Source organism: Gopherus evgoodei, chromosome 8, assembly GCF_007399415.2.
Source record: "Gopherus evgoodei ecotype Sinaloan lineage chromosome 8, rGopEvg1_v1.p, whole genome shotgun sequence".
NCBI lineage: Eukaryota > Metazoa > Chordata > Testudines > Testudinidae > Gopherus > Gopherus evgoodei.
The window spans coordinates 67,900,042-67,921,841 of NC_044329.1; the positions used below are offsets into that span (position 1 = coordinate 67,900,042).

Here is a 21,800-nt window from a genome sequence, read left to right on the forward strand (position 1 = left end):
GGAGCAGAGACAATGTTGCAGTGAGCACAGGAAAAGGAGCTGGATGGGAGATAAGGCAGCTTGTGGGAAGAGAGGGTGTGTAATGGTAGAGATGAGGGAGGAGAGTGGATGTAAGGATAAAATAAAGCTTGGTGAGGGAGGGACCAGCCTATATGTTCAATCAATAAGAGAAGTTAAAGATAAGCAATCAATACAGTCAAAGCCTTGTGTGATAAAAAGTAAGCTAGTAAGCTATACCCAGGGGAGAACTTCACCATCTTGTGGGTCTATCTGGTATAAATAAGAGCAGCAGAAAGCAGAGAACCACCACCACTGCAGCAACCACAGGGTGTGTCAGCATAAAGGCAAAGGTACTCCCCTACAAAATATGGTAAGAATTCTACATACTCCAATAGACTGCACTATAGCAGTAAAAGTTGTGTTAACAGCTCCCAAACAGACTGCTAATGAAGGCAAATCTATCCTCCAAAAGATTATTTTGTAGTTCAAGGGAAGCTCCCTCAAGTTCCCACCTTCCCCAAGAACAGGGAAGGGGTAGCTTGACCAGATCACAATGGACTTTCCACTCTTGGCAATTATGGTTTGCCAATGGTCCAGGTCTCTCCTACAGATCATATGCAGTGGCAAGAGCTTCTTTAGCAGTGTCCCTACAAGAACTGTGTCACTGGAGTGGTATCAGCACAAGCTTCTCCAAAAAGAGCGTAGCTAAAGAAAGTGGTGGTTAAAACAAAGGAGACGCTTGAAAATAAGCCAGACTGAACTAGGATAAATCAGTACTTGTGGAGTGATTCCAGTGTGAACAGAGGAGGGAATAGGTGCTGTGAAGTGCTCCTGAATGGATTAATTTCAATTACTTGGCTGTGGGGTGGTATCTTGGAGCACGCTAAGAGGGAAAGGTGGAAACATAATTTGCTAGAGGTGAAAAGAACAGGAGTACTTGTAGCCCACAAAAGTTTATGCTCTAATAAATTTGTTAGTCTCTAAGGTGCCACGAGTACTCCTATTCTTTTTGTGGATACAGACTAACACAGCTGCTACTCTGAAACCTTGCTAGACGTGGTAAGCCAAAGAGGGGAAATGTAAGTCACCTGGGGTGACACGATAGTGACAATTTTATTAACACAAATGCATAAAACAAAAGACTAACAAATTTCAAATATATGTTTATACAATATCAGTAACAAAACCAAACATGTTATAAGGTTGAAAGTGAATTGTTATGTAGCTTGTATGGCAGTTGGTGCTCAGGAAGCCACAAAAGCTAAAACTGGAATCAAGCAATTCACAGGAGGCAGGCATAACAGTCAAGTTTGCTTCCAGGAAACACTAGTGATCCATTAGGGCAGTCAGAGATGGGGTTCTTAAACTGCACTGAAAGCAAAATGTTTATCTTTATCTTGCCCTGACCATTCTTGGATCCTCTTGGGAAGGTCACTTCACTGACTGTTAAACACTAGCAAGCAAGGGTAAAGCAGAGATGTGGAAAAGTTGGAACTAATAAGATATCATCAAGAGACTGTTGGGGTTTGTGTGTGGGGGGTGGAGGGGGTTGTTTTTTTCTTTTCTTTTTTGGTTGGTTGGCTGGTGCTTTTTACCACAGGCCAGGACAATCTGAAACGTAAAATCTAGACATATTAAAGAGATAAGGAAATAATGTGTCACAACTTTGGAAATATTCATTGTATTTCCCTGAAGATTTTAAACTTTCAAAAATGCATTTGAATTAGGGTAAACTTTAATTAATTTAAACACATGTGACTTGTAACTTGATTGCTTGACATAACGTGTCAATGAAACACTGTAAAGGTGATTGAAGGCCAAAATTCACCCTTCATAAGAAGAATAAATAAAAATATTTTATGATCAAATATATTCACATATTTATATTTAATATTCCAAAGAAAACATTATTTGGGGGGATTTTTAATTGAAACATTCCCCTGGGATTCTTGCAGCTCACATCCTCTGTGCTATGTAGTGCACAAAGGCAAAAAAGTAAAGATGATAAGAAACTGACTAGAAATAAAAGTGAAACTGAAAGTAGAAAAATATAAAAATAGAATGAGTGATGCAAAATAAATTCATAAAATTATTTCAGTTGTCATCATTTAAATTCGTAACAACAGAGTTTAAAATGCTTCTTTTTAACCTCACTGTGGACCCAGTCCTGCAGCCCAAATTTACGCAAGTTTTCACAAGTTTACTTTAGAGAATATACAACTAAACTTTAAAGGAATACTGGATCCAATCCCATAATCTGTAAAATTCCAACCTGCAGGCCAAATTCATCCAAGTGGTCTTTCTGAAATCAGTGGGACTATTCACTTACTCACATTGATCCTGCAAACACTTATACATGTGCATAGTCCCTACTCATGGTAGCTAAGTAAAGCAAGTGCTCAAATGTTTACAGAATCAAAATTGGGTGAGTAGTCCCATTGATTTCAGAATCCACTTGCATGAATCTGGCCTGCAGGATTAGAGCTTCACAGACTGTCGGACTAGATCCAGTATTCCTTTAAAGTCTGGTTGTTAAGTTCTCTAAAATAAACTTGTCACAGACCTCTTGACACTAATCACATGTTTGTTTGTCTACACACCTAAGCACAAGGTACTCAAATCTCCTAGATGGATATTCAAGATACTATTTCAATATGAGTGGCAGTTGCTTATGTTTCAATCAGCATTCCTATTAAATCAGGCCACTGGAAAAATAAGACAAGTCACAAACAGTGAGAAAGTAGATTGGCTAAAGAACAGAAATGGAGGGCAGTTTAAAACAAATTTACTTAAACAAAAGGTAACCTCAGAATATGTAGATCATTATTTTAATGAAAGAGTTTCTCTATTTGCAGACTTTGGACATCTCAGCCCTTCAGCATTTAACATTAAATGTCTAGTTATTTTTAAGTAATGACAGGTATCTGCTTAAATGTAGTATTTCCAAAATCAAATAGGGTTCAAAGAATGCTGTCATTTTTACCTAATATTCTAAATTCTAAACTTATACCAAGGTTCACTGTGATGCCAAATGATTGTAAAAATCTCTGCACATAAGCAGTTGACTCTCACGATATTGCCTACTTTGCTAGCCATTCTGGATTTCTAATGGATTAATAATTATTTTTATATTACATTTTCCTACTGACACTTCATAAGTAACAAAATTTAAATATTATGACTAATGCAATCAGTTTCACAGTTAGGAACTAATCACAATTTATTTTACAACAGCACTAACTTGTACTTTGAGGAATAACACTCATAGGAACTACTATTCGAAGCAAATATTCAGTTTTCTGAATAAATTAGAGTCTACTTATCAAATATGGAGTGGATTTACAGTGTTGAAACTGATTTCCTTTATGTATCTAAAATGTATTTTTTGATGAAAAGGACACATATAGGTACTGTTCTGCATTCCAGTGTGTAAATGCTATTCAGATCATCTCTCTCTCAGTTGCTCTATAGTTTTTTAGTACTTGGCACCATTACTTAATAAAATGCAGAAAATATTGAAGAAATCATAATTTTCCACAAATCACATAAATATTTCTCAAAGCACTGACACAGAGCAAGAGAAGCCGAGGGCCCAATCCTGAGGTCAATGGAACTGCTCATGGTATTAAACACATGACATCAATCTTGCAAGTCTTTATGAACATGCTTAGCTTGAGTACATGAGTAGTCCCACTGACAAAGTTAAACACGTGTGTAAGTCACTGCTGGATTGGGCACAGCATTTATAATTTTGAGATGCTTGTAGTCTCAACCATCACTGAAAACTTATAATATAAGGCCTTACAAGAAGAAAAAATAGTGTTCGAAGGACTATTGTATTAGAAAATTTACTCTTACTGAAATAGCTGCTTATTTTGTTTTTCTTTAAAGAAATGAGACAAATCTATAGTGAAATGATGAAATTTAAAAACAAGTGTTCTTGTCAGAAGACAGGAAGAAGGCTTTTTCCCCCCTTAAGGAAAACAAAGGATTCCTGAAAGTCTTGCATTGATTTATTTTTCCAATTTTAAATACCTTAGGAATAGCGGAACTGCTACTGGCATGGTAGTATTTCTAACAGTCAATAAATCTAGAATATTATGTGTGAATATTGGAATGAAGCCATTAAGAAGATTACAGCATGCAACGCAGCAGAGGGTCCACATGAAAAAAGGACTGGTAATTCAGGACAACTGTGACCACTGACCTTTGAACAGTCAAGACCACTGGTCAATCTGACAAAATAATAGAGTTCACATGCACAGAAAGTTATCTAGCATGTAAGTATAATTTAAATGCTTAAGTGAATGATTTTAAAAGGTCCTTTAAATCTCAGTTAATTATAATGTATTAGACATAATATCAAATAGTAATTTTTTCGATTTCATATTATATTTTTAAAGAAATTCATTCACAATAGAAGAAATATTAACATTTTAATAGTCATATTATTAGACTTTGCTAAACTGTTATATGCCTCACCACTGAAAACATATTATCTTCAGGCTTATTGATTAAGAAAGCTGTTATCCAATTTCCTTTTAGACACAAGAGACAGTTTTAGACTATCCTTTGAAAATGTTAAATTTATTATGGTGGCTTGTTAATTTGTCTGAAATCAGTTTTTGGAGGGGGATAGTAAACTTAAAGCTGCTTTTATCCTTTCAGCAGTTTGTTCTGGTTTAACATTCTTAATAGCTATTCCTGATTATATATTTTTTCATCAAAAGGTTTATTACCCTTGTCTATACATTTGTGGGCTTTATTTAAATGTATTTATATGTTTTACATCTGCAAATATATGCTGTGATCTTTTCAATTTGATCTATCATTTTTGTTCTATATTGTTTATAATATATTTGAAATATTTATATCCATATATTTGCAGTTGTAATTGTAATTTCTCTTATGAATGAAAGACAGTTTGCTCTCACCAGTCATGTTATATGCCAAAATCTGTATACTGTCTGTACCCTTTGTTTAGGATTTTTCACCCACATTTGTATGTGTTTTTAATTAACAAACTAGTTCCACAAGGAAAACGGTTTCAGTGCTCAAGTCAGAAAGAGATGGGGAGACTCAAACGAAATATAAAGTAACCTACTAAAACTTGTTTCATCCAAAAAAAATATGTTCCAATAAAATCTGGCAAGTGAGACATCTATAAAAACACAGTTTCCCTGTTTTGTTCCATACTGTATATGGAATGCTGTAGTTTATAAAAAGTTCATTGTGCACTCTATGTGCCTGGGTAACCTTTATTAACATTAATAGGACTTACACACATACATCCTGGGGGACAATATACCTCTAAAAGTATGGGAGTTTGTGTTCACTAATTTTTTTTTAATCCAGCCTGCCTAATCAGAGTATTTTGATAAGCATATTTAAAAACAAGCAGATTTCCTTCCAATGTGTGCACTCTTTTTGCAATTTGAAATCACTGTCACTTACAATATTGGTATATAACAGAATTAATGCTTAATTCTGAATTTCACATCTAACTATCATGTGACAAAGGATATATACTTTATGGCATACATTCTAAACCTCAACGAAATAACATTTTTCACTTGATGCAAAGTCAGCCAGAATTATTGACACAACAATGAATGACCTGTAGTTTTTGAATTAACTTGTTATTCTTATGCAAAATACAATACATTTAAAATCACTGAAAAATATACCACAATCAGATTAAATATAAACAATATGAAATTCTTTTATTAGAGCTTGGAGAGTGCAGTATTTGACACTTTATCTGGTCAAACTATGCCTTCATTATCTCAAAAAAGTTCAGAATGTAATATTATTAAAATAAACTGTCTCTGACCATTAATGTAAGCATCAGGATTTTGCTTTCTGTTATATATGTACTCAGATTACCAATGGAATAAAGATAGGACTTGTCAGTCACTGTAGTGCCTTAGCTTGGTTAAAATACAGAGTTTAAAAAAAGACTGCAATTTTGGAAACAGGCTACTATTTGATTTCACTCCTTTCTATAAAATACTTTTTCTTGACACACATTTAAAATAGCATACTACTATTACATATTGACTACCTAAAACTCGAAATACACACATTGGTATCAAAAGGGTATCCTTTCAGCACTATATTAAGGAAAAGCAAGGTAAGTGTAATGCATTTTTGAGAGTATTTAACACGAAATACAGAATATGTTCCATTATAAGCAGCAGGGGAAAAAAATCTGTGCAAGATCAAAGTCCAGAAAGAACTGGCACTTAATTTATCATCCTTTACAGACAAAAGACAGTTTTCGTCATTTCAAAAGGATCAGATGTCTTTTATGACAAACTGGGTTAGCAGTTTAATTTACAAATAGAATTCTAAGTAAGCAGTCTTTGCTCTGCCAAAGCAAATGACAAAGAATGTAGGTTTTCATTTATGCGACCCTCAGCAGGATAGAAGAGATTAAAATAAAACTGAAATAATTCAGAGAAAACAAATAAATGTTTCAGAAAGTTGAAGATGATCAAAGCCTGAATTTTCTGACCCCAACTGTACAAGCATTTCTTATTATATTGACCAGTGCCATCAGATCATTAATTAAAAGGAAAAGCGCTGGCAGGTGGCAGGGAAGCAGAAGCCGATAATTGGCCCCCTTCTTCTTTTTGCCTTCAAAAACTCTCTCGTTCTTTTGCAAGACATGCCACTAGGCAGACAGAAATGCCTACTTTGTAATATAATGATTAAGATGAGATGAAGAGACTCTTGCGTTTAAAGCAGCAATGCCTAATGAATGCAGCTAGCTTTATAATTATGATCCTGCTTTTACAATAAGGAATATGATGTTCCATTCAACATCTCCTCAGCTGTCAAAAAAAAGTAAAAATCTTAAATATGGGGCCATAGCTAGTCCTTTTTTTTCCTTATGCCTTTTATTTCAGTTAGCAAAAGCAGGCAAAAATCACTATTAGTAATCCAAGCTACTAGAAAAGAAAAACAACAACAACATGAAATACTCATCAGACTTACCACTTCACTAGGTAGGTTGTTCAGGTCATTAAATGGGTTTTCTAGAGTGTTTGTGTCAACATTTAGCATAACCACATCCTCCAGTGATCTATTTTTTACTCTCTGTTCAGGAAAAAATGCAAGTGAGTATTAGTATTTTAATACATTGTCCACATAAATTACATAATTTTCTATGCTTAATTGAGGATTATATCAATTTACAAACAAACGAAAAGGCAACATTTTCATGTTTTGGATCAAGGATATCATTAGATGAAGTTTTAAAAAGTACTTTCCTCTTCAGTGAACAGCAACAGTGCAAAAACTGCATACACTTTGCAATAGCAGAATGTACTGTACGGAACCTCAAAATTAAAATCTGTAATTTTATTCAGATATTTTTCTGGACAATTTCTGTCCTAAACTTAGATCCATGCAATCCTGCTGTAGGCAATGGGGTTGCACAGATATAACTGAAGGTGCAGTTGGACCCTTCATGCTGAAACTGTTTGGATAACTATTAACCAGTTCAAAGAGTTTTAATTTCTTTATTTTGACCCCAATGCTCAAATAATGTTGGATGAGACTATGAGTGGGCAATTACAGGACACAGCATTATACTTTAACAATTGGTTTATGATATTTAAGCCTAGTATTTATCTTTATGTGTTTCAAAGTTTTCAAAATCACAAATGAATTATGTAGTCCCAAGAAGTATGGAGATTAGGAAAGTGGCAAAATTGGGTTTAAAAAAAGTACACAATCACCATTTAATTTCAGGGAAATTATAAAAGGTAAAATGAATATACTGTAATCTGTGACGTACTATAAGAACCCAGTTTACCTTTTATTTTTAAAGAAAAAATTCAAGCTTATGGTAAGGAAAATATGTGAAGATTTGCCTAATAACCTCTATCACGGGAGCCTAACAAATGATTTGGGTAACCATAATGCTACAGCAGTTTGACGTCTTTTACATCACCATGTCAGAATAGCATTGTCTGCCAGCCAGCCAAAGAGCATGACGATTTGTGAGACAGCTGCAGCTAGAATTCATTTACTACTGAAACAAAGGAAGGTGCTGAATAGCAGTTGAACTATAGATGGGAAGGGCATGGCATAAAATATAAGGAAGAGGAGAGCAAATGATCTCAAAACCCTTACTGTAAAAGGACTAGTCAAACAGGTTCAGAACTAACTAAATATCAAATTAAACTGACAGCATTCTTTTAAACTAAAATCAGAAACTTTAGGTATCATCATTATTTGAAATCTATAAATGACAGGAAGCAGATCTGGTGAACTTGAAGTTGTTTCTGTCACCAGGAGCAATGGAACAGGGAGGTCACTGGAGACTAATGCCACCGCAATGGAAATATTGTAGGGGCTGATATATGTTTCTGTCCCCCCATGTCTTCTGCCCCACAATACCTCATAGAGACAAGAGCAGAACCCAGGTGTGTTTCTAACCCCTAGCACACACAGAAGGGAAGGGGGAAATAAGAGTGGGACCTGGAGGAAGGACTGGACTGCCTGCCCTGGGGCCTGGGATCAGGCCCACCACCTGTTGGGGAGCATGTAGGAACAATTATCCTTTCACTTGAGTAGCTGTAGAGGCTGTGGGTTGGTGTGCAGCGCCCACACAGGGAGGACACAGCCTATGCCCTGAGCTGGCTGGGGGAGTTGGCTGCTCATGTAACTCCCTGGCCAAGCCTGGTCAGTCTTTGGGCCACCAAGGGTCCTAGAGAAGGCACTAGGTCTAGGAGCACATGTGTGAGCCACTGGGATGGATTGGGAGACAGGGTACCAGCATCTAGGCAGGGGGCAGGGCGCATCAGCACACAGGAGACCAGCCACCAATGGAATGGGGAAGCACAGGGCACCAGTGACCAAGAAACTGCCATAGGACCATCAATAAAAACTATGCCCCCACCAAGCCTGGAGCAGGCTATTGCCCCCATCTTCCTCATTCCCCCCACTGAATCTCACTAACTGCCCTTGCTCCCCCCATTCTCAGTGAGTGTCTGCCCTCCCCACCGTCTCCTGACATTGCTTTCCATAAACAGTTGATCTTGCTGGTAAAACAGTACAACTTAGGTTTTCCAACATCTTCTGCCCCAATTAACTACACTTACAGATAGGGTATGAAACCAGAGATTTGCCTGCAGTTCATTTTACTAAATGTACACAAGCTACCACGTGACCCTATTACTAAATACTTTACTATATGAATCTGCCTCTCTATTCTTTATTTATTTTCACAAACTCCGTTATTATGCAAGAAAATGGGAGAGAGAAGCTGGCACAATAAAAGTTATTACCCCATTCACTTTGTCTCAGAAAAAGAGAGACATTTGGAGAATTCCTGTCTCACAGATTAGCAAACAGTGAACATTATGAGGCGAGCTAATGAAGGTTACTTAAGGAAAGGTAAATGTGAGGTTGCATTATCAAAATTCTCCTTTGAATCAATGCAGTACTGTCTCCACATAGTATGTCTAAAACTTTGCAAATGTACTTAAATGAAACGCGAAGCACATTGGCAATTCTACATTAATCATCCTAACATTAACCTGAATCTTCCATTACCACCGAATGTCTGCTGCCCTACAATCTGTAAGACAGATACATTATCCACTCATAGAGATCTGCTTGGAAAATATAAGTCAGCTGGATCTAGGCAACTAAAATGTTTGAAGAACTCACCTCAACTTTATGTAGAACAGTTTCATCCCTAATTTGTAGGCAGAATAGTCTCTGGATATAAATTCATTACAATAGCATCTTATATTTGTGTAACACAGAAGATGAAGATAAGCATATAATCACACTAAAAATCAAAAGAAACATTAGCTAATGTTCTCAGAATTCATAAGAGTTCAGAAGTCTTGGGTATCTACTCACTTCGTAGAAGTAAAGGCAAAAAAGTTTTTAATGAAAGCAAGTGATCACAAGGTGAAAATTCTGTGAGTTGTTCTTTGGGGAAAGGTGGCTAAATTGTTGCCTATGTAGTCCTGGAAATAACATGGCTCAAAGGAATAACTCAGTGGTTTCAGTTTCATAGTAAACCTTTCTCAGATGACTTATTGTCTTAGATGACTAAGATATGAGGAATCTAATGTTTCATGCCACTGTGGTCAACACAATAGCATGTCTAGATGTAGGATCTTTCCCGACAAAAGGAATACAGAAGACCATGTCTGGAATCATCAATACAGGTGACATGTGTGTCTTTTTCAGGGACATAAAGGTGTGTTGTGTTGGATGACAGGGCTGGAGGAGGAAAAAACCCTACCTCAACATAGCAAATGTGAATTTACTCTTGTTTATATATGGCCTTATCTATTACAAGTCTAAACCAAAGAAAGCCCTTGAATGGGAGACTGACAAAGTACCTTCTATGAAAATCAAGACCCAGACCATACAAGCAGAGCCAATGACATCTTTAAATGATTACAAGATGACATAATATGAGCTGCTGTCTCCAAAGTGTTAAAGACTGCCCAGGGACAGTGCCTAGAAACTAACATTCTTTCTTCCAACATTCTTAAAAAGTAACCTTTAGTCTTTGGGCAAAACAATGTTTTTTTAAAGCTATTGTTATGCCTGTATATGAACATCTGATAACGTGGAATGGTTCTTACAGAATGGGTTACAGCAGAGTAAGAATGTAAAAAATTTCATTGGAAAAATCAAATCAAATCCTCTTTTAGAATAATGTCTGATTTATGGAGTGGGGAAGCCACAGATGCTCAGCAGACTCCATGAGTCTCTAATTTACTATTATCATTATTTTTGCATGAGCATTCAGGCACATTTGCAATGTCTACAGCATTAGTGAACTAGTTTTTCCAAGTTTTTTAAAGGCCAGAGATTCAATAACAGTTTACGTGACAACAACTGTATACAAGGAGATGAAAAGCAGCAGTTTTTTCAACCTTTCTTTCTCATTCTGTTAAATGAAGTATTGTAGTCTGAGGGTATGTCTATACTGCAACAAAACATTTGTGGCTCGCCTATGTCATCTGACTTGGGCTCACAGGGCTATAGAATTGCAACATAGACATTCAGGTTTGCGCTGAAGCCCAGGTTCATGCGTAGAGACTCCATGAGGGGGGAGGGCCCAGAGCCCAGGCTATGGCCAGAATGTCTACACTGCAAATTTATAGCTCTGAAGCCCCAGTCCTGCAAGCATGAATATGCTGACACTGGCCAGTTGTGGGTGTTTTATTGCAGTGTAGACATACTTATGTTAATTAAGTTGACTTTCCACTAAAGACTAGTGAAGCAGGTATACCCCGTTTTACACAGGAGGTTAAATACATTAAACATAATGCACAAGAAAATTCACATTAAGAAAATGAAGTATAAGCAAAAACACATGATGCAAGCCCTGAATATCCACACAGCAAATTTGAAAACACAACTTTTACCAAGGACATTTCTACTTTCACGGTGCTTCCAGTGTTCGTAGTCAATCGTTTCATTATGCTAATTAAATTGGTAATCATTCTCTAAGCGACTTCATTAAAATTATTCTCTATAATATGCATGTTCTTAATAAAACGATTGACAAAATGCTCACCAATCCTTTCTCCATAAGGAAAAAAGATAATGTCCCCTGTAATCTTTTCCATTCTCATACACATATATGAAATACAAAGATTAGTTTGAAAATTACTCACTTCAATTAAGCTTAAGTGAACTCCAATTAGATAGGGCATCGGTGCACTGAAATAAAAAATGAAAAAAAATCATTTTTTTCTTGAAATACAAACCACTTGTATCTTCATCTTCTTAATATGATAAACAAATATAGAAAATCTCGACACAAAGCAGACTCCAACTAGTCTTCATCATTTAAAGCAGTACTGGGCATGCACATCTTTAGTCTAAAATAAGCAAAAGAATTTATTCTCTTTTTAAATCTCCAACAGAAGTGGACTCTGTAGAACTCAAGACACTGTACTCAACAATGGGAATTAAGACAGATAAAATCAGATGTGTATGGCTGGATGAGCAGTTTGGCTGGACACACATTCCAGCCAGCCTGAATCAGATCTCTTTGGCTTGGCTTGAACTTAATCTGAGTACTGCAAGTTCAGGTAAAGCAGACACAGCTGTAGTGCTAACCTGGAGGAGCCCATACCCCAAAAGTTTGGCTCCAGAGTGAGAGTTTCATGAAGAAGAAGACTTTTATCTGCCATTCTGGAAAGTGTGTTCTTCTTGGCTGATGTAATGGGAATGATTACATCACCATATTGTACATAAATATAAAGATATGATGCCAGTTTGGGTTCTCTATGCTTTATGGCTACAATCCAGGCCTTACGCCCTTTACATTAACCCAGATCCTAATAACTATCTTTGTTATTGGAAGTTTTAAAATTGTATAGTACTGAACTCTATACCATAAGTCTCTCATTCCATATCATAAGTCTGTCATTTTAATGGTGAACTATGACAAGAAACTATATGCCATCCAACAACAACCCAAGTAGAACATGAAATTCTGCATTGTAATGCAAGTGAAGCCACCAGATTTAGACCTCTAAGATGCAGTAAGATATTGCAGTCAAGTTGAGATGATAAAAGTATTTCCATACTTTTCCAATCCAGCAGCTTACTCAGTCTCACTATTAAACTCATTATAAAAAGAAAGATTGGATGCATACTAATACTTCATGCTCAAAGAAAAAGTTAAAGCAATGCTATCATTGGGAATTAAGAGAATGGAGCATCATTTAAAGAGTGCATATGACTCATGGTACTAAATAATATCATTTTACTTGAATTAAATTTCCATAACACTACAACCAATGCTTGATATCAGGGGAAAATACTGACAAAACTAATGTTGTGGAGAAATTCATTAGAGTTAGCTACACTGATAATACCCATATCTGTAAGAAAACAATTATAAATGGTGGAAAAAAGATCCAAGAACCAGTATGTAAACACTGAACAGAAAGGTAACTACCAAAGGTGTACAGCATAATAGCACATTAACCCCTAGATACATGAAACAAACTTGTGCACGGTGATCATCAGAGAATATTTAAATAAATATATAACAAGCTGGGGATGTACTTCAAAGAACTACATTTTTCACATAACCATATAATAAAAGAAAGTTTAAAGTTGTGAATTTTTTCATAAAGATAATATTCTGTCAAATATTCTTCCAAATGTGCTTTCCAGCATTCTTTTCTATTGATGCCATGTGACAACTAGAATTATTCTCACCAGGGGGAGCCTATCCCAGTCATGGAGCTATCAAAGCCTGCTTAAGAATACCATGAAAAAAACTCAGATTTCAGTGAGGTGCTGATAAAAATCAGAATTATTGGACACAAAATATAAATTCTCCTTAATCACTATTGCAGAGTTTGGGTCCAAACGTTACATAGACCACAGCCTGCGGACAAGATGACAAGTTTTTAAGTTGAAATAAATAAGCATATATCACTTTTGAACATAAACTTTCACCAATGAGAAAACAAACCAAATGTGATTGTAGCATGTTCATTCACATTAAAACAGTCATAGAATATTAAAACCTTAGTTTTAGCCAATAAAAACAAAGGAAGTTCAAAGTTATGGCTGAACAACTCTGTGCTTAGCGCACCCCATTTTGCTTACTTGTGGCAGCTATGTTGTCAATTCCCCACATTTTCTAAGACCTCCCTGATTTAAAGCTAAATTAACAAATGCTGATTGTTCCAATAATCTAAGTCAGACTTTTCTTATTACATTTTGTAGACTGTGTATATGAAGAAAGAATATCAGGGCTGGAAGCGACCTCAGGAGATCATCTAGTCCAACCCCCTGCTCAAAGCAGGACAAAGCCTTACACAGGTTTTTTTTTTTTTAAAAAAAACACCCCAGTTTCCTAAATGCCCCCCTCAAAGATTGAACTCACAACCCTGGGTTTAGCAGGTCAATGCTCAAACCATTGAGCTATCCCTCCCCGTTTTCTTCTATTTTTCGTAATTCAGGTCACACTCCAGCTGCTTTGCCAGGTGTGTGAGGAAGGATAAAGGGAAACAGTAGCCCCCCAACTTTACAGGGGTCAAGGTATGGGAAACAGCAGTGACATTTCAGACTGACCAGCCTGCCACATTTGCCAATTCATAAAGGGCTGTCATGCTATGATGGAGAAACTAGTTCTTTTGTCCCCTCCCACTCCCCATGAAGGTCAACACTGTTTCTATGGGGAGAAAAAGAGGAGTCCTTGTGGCACCTTACAGACTAACAAATGTATTTGGGTGTAAGCTTTCATGGGCTAAAACCCACTTCATCAGATGCATGGAGTGAAAAATACAGTAAGCAGTATAAATATTACAGCACATGAAAAGATGGGAGTTGCCTTACCAAGTGAGGGAGTCAGTGCTAACGAGGCCAATTCAATTAAGGCAGAAGTGTCTCAACAGTTGACAAGAAAAGGTGAATATCAAGGGAGGGAAAATTACCTTTATAGTGCTAATGAGGCCAATGCAATCAAGATGGATGTGGCCTATTCCCAACAGTTGACAAGAAGGTGTGAGTATCAGCAGAGGGAAAATTACTTTTTCTAGTGACTCATCCACTCCCAATCTTTAGTCAGACCTAATTTGATGGTGTCCAGTTTGCAAATTAATTCCAGTTCTGCAGTTTCTCTTTGAAGTCTGTTTCTGAAGTTTTTTTGTTGAAGAATTGCCACTTTAAAGTATGTTATTGAGTGTCCAGGGAGATTGGACTACTGGTATTTGAATGTTACAATTCTTGATATCTGATTTGTGTCCATTTATTCTTTTGCATAGAGACTGTCCAGTTTGGCCAATGTACATGGCAGAGGGGCATTGCCAGCACATGATGGCATACATCACATTGGTAGCTGTGCAGGTGAACGAGCCCCTGATGGTGTGGCTGATGTGGTTAGGTCCTATGATGGTGTCCCTTGAAAAGATATGCAGACAGAGTTGGCAGTGTAGTTTGTTGCAGGGATTGGTTCCTGGTTTAGTTTTTTTGTTGTGTGGTGTGTAGTTGCTGGTGAGTATTTGCTCAGGTTGGGGGGCTGTGTGTAAGCGAGGACTGGCCTGTCTCCCAACGTCTGTGAGAGTGATGGATCGTCCTTCAGGATAGGTTGTAGATCCTTGATGATGCACTGGAGAGGTTTCAGTTGAGTGGCATAGGTGACAGCTAGTGGCATTCTGTTACTTTCTTTGTTGGGCCTGTCCTGTAGTAGGTGACTTCTGGGTACCCTTTTGGCTCTGTCAGTTCTGTTTCTTCACTTCATCAGGTGGGTATTGTAATTTTAAGAATGCTTGATAGAGATCCTGTAGGTGTTTGTCTCTGCATGAGGGATTGGAGCAAATATGGTTGTATCTGAGAGCTTGGCTGTAGACAATGGATCGTGTGATGTGGTCTGGATGAAAGCTGGAGGCATGTAGGTAAGTATAGAAGTCAGTAGGTTTCCGGTACAGGGTGGTGTTTATATGACCATTACTTATTTGCACTGTAGTGTCCAGGAAGTGGATCTCTTGTGTGGACTGGTCAAGGCTAAGGTTGATGGTGGGGTGGAAATTGTTGAAATCCTGGTGGAATTCCTCAAGGGCCCAGGTTGAGACATAGAATATCAGGGCTGGAAGGGACCTCAGGAGATCATCTAGTCCAACCCCCTGCTCAAAGCAGGACCAATCCCCAGACAGATTTTTGCCCCAGATCCCTAAATGGCCCCTTCAAGGATGACTATGAAGATGTCATCAGTGTAGCGTAAGTAGAGTAGGGATGCTAGGGGACAAGAGCTGAGGAAGCACTGTTCTAAGTCAGCCATAAAAATGTTGGCATACTGTGGGGCCATGCGGGTACCCTTAGCAGTGCCGCTGATGTGAAGGCATAAATTGTCCCCGAATCTGAAATAGTTGTGGGTGAGGAGAAAGTCACAAAGTTCAGTCACCAGGTTTGTTGTGACATTATCGGGGATACTGTTGTGATGGCTTGTAGTCCATCTTGTGTGGAACGTTGGTGTAGAGAACTGCTCCATCCACAGTGGCTAAGATGGTGTTTTCTGGAAGACCACCAATGGATTGTAGTTTCTTCAGGAAGTCAGTGGTGTCTCAAAGATAGTGGGGAATCCTGGTAACACAGAGCCTGAGGAGAGAGTCCAAGTAGCCAGACAATCCTGCTGTCAGGGTGCCAATGCCTGATATGATGGGGCGTCCAGGATTCCCAGGTTTATGGATCTTGGGTAGCGATAAAATACCCCAGGTCAGGGCTCTAGGGTGTGTCTGTGTAGATTTGTTCCTGTGCTTCCTGATGAAACTCACCCTAAAGTTCTTAAGGAAATAGCTGAAGCAATCTGTGAAATATTAGTGATTTTCTTTGAGAACTGATGGAGGATGGGTGAAGTCACAAAGGACTGGAGAAGGACAAACATAGTACCTATCTTTAAAACAGATTACAAGGAGAACCTGAGGACTTACAGACCATTTAGCCTATCTCTGATACCTGGAAAAATACTGGGTAGACTGGTTAATTGGTGTAGGGTGGAGACTTTTGGTTTTGTGGAACATTGGTCCCCCTTCTGTGCAGAGAGAGGGCTGTATTGCTTGGATGGCATCCACCTCAGGGAAGGAGGACCACTCTTCTTGGGAACAGGCTGACTAGAGTAGTCAGGAAGGAGTTAAACTAATAGCGAAAGGGAAGGGTAAAAGCTGGAAGATATGAGCACTCAGCACAAAATTGAGATGTTGAAAAAAAATTAATCAAGGAATTAAAAGACATGAAGAGAAAAAATCCCTGAATTGCCTATACACCAATGCTAGGAGCCTGGGTAACAAGCAAGAGAAATTGGGATTGCTCTAGTTTGTATTACTGAAACCTGGTGGGATGATTCATGTGAATGGAATGTTAAAAAAAATCAGTGGCTTTAACCTATTTAGGAAGGATCCAGTGTGGGCAAAAGGGGTGGGGGAGTGGCACTCTGTCAAAAATTGCAGTAAGTGTTTCTGAGTCACTGATAACTCAGAAGAAAATCATCTTGAATGTTTATGGATAAATGTCCTAACAGAGAAAGCCCAAGATGGGGTATTAGTTGGTGTCTGTGTCATAATACAATTCCCAATTCTGGACCTTAGCGTCCAAAATATGGGTATTAGCATGAAATTCCCTGAGCTTAATTACCAGCTTAGATTTGCTAGGCTGCCACCAATCAGGACTTATTTAGAGCACCTGATAAACTCTGGTGTCCCCAAACCCTTCCCTGGGGACCCCCAAGACTCAGATTCCCTGAGTCTCACAACAAAGGGGAATAAACCATTTCCCTTCCCCCCTCCTTTCTTCCTCCCAGCTTTTTCCCGCACTGGGAATACTAGGAGATCGCCTGATTCAACTCCTTGAATCACCACTCCCCCCTCCCTTCTTCCCCGGAGAGAGATACACAGATAAACGCTGAGAGCAGGTTTCCTTTCCCTCCTCCCCTTTTCTTTCTCCCACCAATTCCCTGGTGAGTGCAGACTCCCTTCTCTGGAGTTTTACAAAAGATAACCAGAAAAATCAATTAGATTCTGAAAAAGAGGAAACTTTAATAAAAGAAGAAAAACATAAAACTTGTCTCTGCACTTATATGGTAAAAAGTTACAGGGTCTTTCAACTTATAAACAATAGAAATAAACTTTCTCCAGCAGAAACACAATTTAAACTACTTCCAGCAAGTACACATATACAAATGAAAAAGAAAACAAATTAAAAGACTATGACCACCTTTTCTACTTACAGTTCTGAACAGATAAGAGACTGTAGCAGGGAGATTGGCAGAAACCTGGTTACACCTCTAGCCCCGTCCAGGACTCAGAGAGAACAAAGCCAAACCCAAAACCCACAAACAAAGGCTTCCCTCCCCGAGAGATTTGAAAGTAGCTTGTCTTCTGTTTGGTCCTCTGGTCAGGTGTTTGGGGTCCCTGTTTGTTAACCCTTTACAGGTAAGAGAGACATTAACCCTTAACTATCTGTTTATGACAGTCTGTTGTACCACTACTAAATCACACTAGGGAACAGGATGACCACTTCCTTATACCTCTACCTATAATGTGTAGGCAAAAAACCTGCATGATCATGGAGGACTTCAATTAAGTGACATATTCTGGAGGTCTCACACAGTCAGTACTACAACATCTTTGGAATTGCTAAAGATTACAGATTACTATGTCTTAACTCAAAAAGTGTTGTAGCCAACACAGGGGAATACTTTATTAGATCTTGTCCTAACAGATGAAGAGGAACCGATAAGAAAACTAAAAATTAATGGTTGCTTAGGTACAGGTGATCATGACCTGATCACATTTATAATGTGCAAGCAAAAAAAAGTCCAGCCTAGTAATATCTATATACACTATGACAGGGTCAGGCCAGATGGCTACAAGAGAGTGGTCAAAGGAAGATACATTAGCTCCAGCGTAAGCAGGTCCCTTTTCCCTGGGTAAGAGAACAGTGACTATTCCAGAACACTCAGGAACTTTCTAGAACTAATTAAGGCAGGCAGGCTAATTAGGACACCTTTAGCCAGTTGGGAAGTTACTAGAATTAAGGCTAATCAGGACACCTGGTATAAAACGGCTCTCACTCTAGTTAGTGAGGTGTGTGTAAGGAGCTGGGAGTGAGAGGATGTGCTGCTGGAGGACTGAGGAGTACAAGCGTTAACAGACATCGGGAGGAAGGTCCTGTGGTGAAGACAAAGAAGGTGTTGGGAGGAGGCCATGGGGAAGTAGCTCAGAGAACTGCAGCTGTCGTGTAGCTGTTCCAGAAGGCACTCTAGACAGCTGCAGTCCACAGAGGCCTGGGCTGGAACTCAGGGTAGGGGGCGGGCCCAGGTTCCCCCCAAAACCTCTCAACTCTTGAGCCAACACAGGAAGATCTTTGAGGCTAGCAAAATCCGCCAATAAGAGCAGGACCCACCAAGGTAGAGGAGGAACTTTATCACCACACATAAACACATAGTTGGTACTTAAATAGGACCAATTGCACAAAGCTGAGAACAGTTACAAGCCAAATCAGCTGTGAGGAAGAGTTTAATCAGAAAACTGTGAGTGATAATTGGGAATTAGTTAAGAATATCTTATTAGATGCCCCAAAAGCCACAAACCAGCTGTGCTGGTTAAAAAAAAACATTGGTCAGAAGGGAACTGAAGGCAGCTATAAAATATATATTATTAAGAATGAAAAAAATGTAAAAAAGCAGCAGTTGATAGTAATGAAAATAAATCAGAAGTTAGAAATTGTAGAAGAATGATAAGCACAAATCTATGGCTAGCAAAGCTAAGAACAATAAGGAGTTTTAAAAAATATATTAGGAACAAAGAGAATCCTAACAATGCTATTGATCCATTACTAAATGGAAATGGTAGAATTATTAATAATAATGCAGAAAAGGCAGAAATGTTCAAGAAATATTTCTGTTATGTATTTGAGTGGGGGAAAACAGATGACACAGTCTCTTCAGAAGGTGTTGATACACTCTTTCCATTCTACTAGTATTAAACAAAAGCTACTAAAGTTAGACATTTTTCAATACGCAGATCCAGGTAACTTGCATCCAAGAATCTTAAGAGCACACTGGACTATTGATTTTTCAGTAAGTCTTGGAACAGTGGGAAATTTCCAGGAGACTGGAAGAAAGAAAATGGTTTGCCAATTTTTAAAAAGGATAAATGGGATGACCTGGGAATTTATGGCCTGTCAGTCTAACACCAATCCCAAGCAAGAGATATGGGACTTGATTAATAAATAATTAAAAGAAGGTAAAGTAATTAATGTAAATCAAAATAGCTATCACAAGACATTTTGATTAAAAAACTAGAATGATATAAAATTAACATGACACACATTAAATGGATTAAAAACTGGCTAACTGAAAGGTTTCAGAATGTAATTGTAAACAGGGAATCGTCATTAAGCAGGTTTTTTTCTAATGGCGTTCAGCAGGGATAGGGTCTTGGGCCTACACTATTTATCATTTTAGCAATGACCTGGAAGACAACATACTATCACAATTAATAAAATTTTCAGATGATACAAACATTGGGGGAGAGGTAAATAATGAAGAGCACAAGTCACTGATTCAAAGACAAATGCAAAGTACTACACTTAGGAAAGTAAAATCAAATGTATAACTACAAAATGGGGGGAAACTGGTAGTACCACTGAAAAGGATCTGGGGGTTATAGCGGATCACAAACTGAAAATGAACGAAAAGTGTGATGCAGTTGTGAAAATCATTTGGGGTTTATTAATAGGAGTGTAATATGTAAGACCTGTGAGGTAACTGTCCTGCTTTACACGTCAATGGTGAGGCCTCAGCTGGAATAAAAACCTGATTATGAGAAAATGTTAAAAAAAAACAAAACGGGATTTGTTTAGTCTTGAGAAAGGAAGACTAGAGGGGAGGGGGAATTTCATAAGAGTCTTCAAACATGTTAAGGGCTCTTATAAAGAGGACAGTGATCAATTGTTTTCCATGCCCACTCAGGATAGGACAAATAGTAATAGACTTAATCAGCAGGAAGGGAGATTTAGGTTAGAATTAGAAAAAAAAAACATTTCTTCTAACTCTAAGGATAATTAAGTACTGGAATAGGCTTCCAATGGAGGTTGTGGAGGTTTTTAGGAACAAGTTGGACAATTATTTGGACTCAGCCCAGGATGCTGGAGTAGATGATCTCTTGAGTTTTCTTCCAGCTCTATATTGCATGATTTCTATTGGGTTTGATGGAGTTGTTCACATGTGTAAGTGTTTGCAAAATCAGGGCCAACTTCCTTTAACTAGACTAAATCATCTTAGTTAGTTTGGGTTTTTTAACTATGATTTTAAAACAGCAAAACCTCTCTGGCACAAACAACTTTCGTGGCAAGTGCTAATACCTCAGTTTCTTGAATTGAGTTTCATGTTACAATGATGCTGTGACAATGTGACTAAGACTATGGGAGACAGCATAATGAAGTCCAAGTGAAATAATACTGGAGCAATCTCTGGTTATGACATGACATATCGAGTAAAAAGGAAACAATGACAATACTGTAAAAATACAAATAACATTTTTATGTCAAGACAATGGCAACATAATAACAATGCACATGAAAGCCTATTAAGGTCATTTTACTCATTCTGAATAGTGGCAGCACACACAGATTGCTCTCATTACATTTAGGCACTGAAATCATACTACATCTAACTAGTGTTCCTCAGCACTCGGTCATGTTATATGCCTATGGGGAAAATATTTACTTGGCTAATAAGAGCCAAGTACCTGGGGAAGGAGAAGTATTTCACGTAGCCCTTATTGTAATACTTCTATCTGCCTAAAAATAAAACAGCCCTGTAACAGAAGCGCTCAGATAGAGAAACATATATATGCACCAAGCTGAGCAAAAAAAGTTGAATTATAATTGCTGTGGTAATTTCCCCTATCATGCGGTTGCTTTTGTGATTTTTATATCGCAATTTGAAAACTTTATAAACTTGTTTTCCTCTATAGTGCTAAAGAAACAAAGAAAGAGGATATAAACAAGTCTTACAAGTTTAGAAACCTCTTGCTTCTTTAGTGAGTGAATCAAATGTTTGGACCATGCCATTAAGACCTAGAATCTCAACTATTAACATGACAATCAACTGTGCACAGGACCTGCCACTACAATGTCTGTGTATACTATCCACAGCTTAGCAGTGAGAAATAAAAGCCCTGCAGTAAAAGATAAATATTGTAGGGTACCAGGTGAAGAAAAGGGTGAATTCAGGTTCAGAAATCTGCCTTCTTTCTGAGAAGAGCAAAGATGGATGATATTGATGA

At 37.9% G+C, this 21,800-nt stretch overlaps 1 protein-coding gene across 3 annotated transcripts in view; it reads right to left on the bottom strand.

Annotated features, from left to right (window-relative positions):
- Positions 1-21,800, bottom strand: part of DENND1B (DENN domain containing 1B) — a 275,660-nt gene that overhangs the window by 70,594 nt on the left and 183,266 nt on the right. For all 3 annotated transcript variants that reach the window (XM_030572009.1, XM_030572008.1, XM_030572010.1), the window contains 2 exons: positions 11,664-11,709; positions 7,000-7,101 (listed from right to left, as the gene is read on the bottom strand). In XM_030572009.1, coding sequence (XP_030427869.1) covers positions 7,000-7,101; positions 11,664-11,709 — 148 coding nt within the window. The remainder of the gene's footprint in view (positions 1-6,999; positions 7,102-11,663; positions 11,710-21,800) is intronic.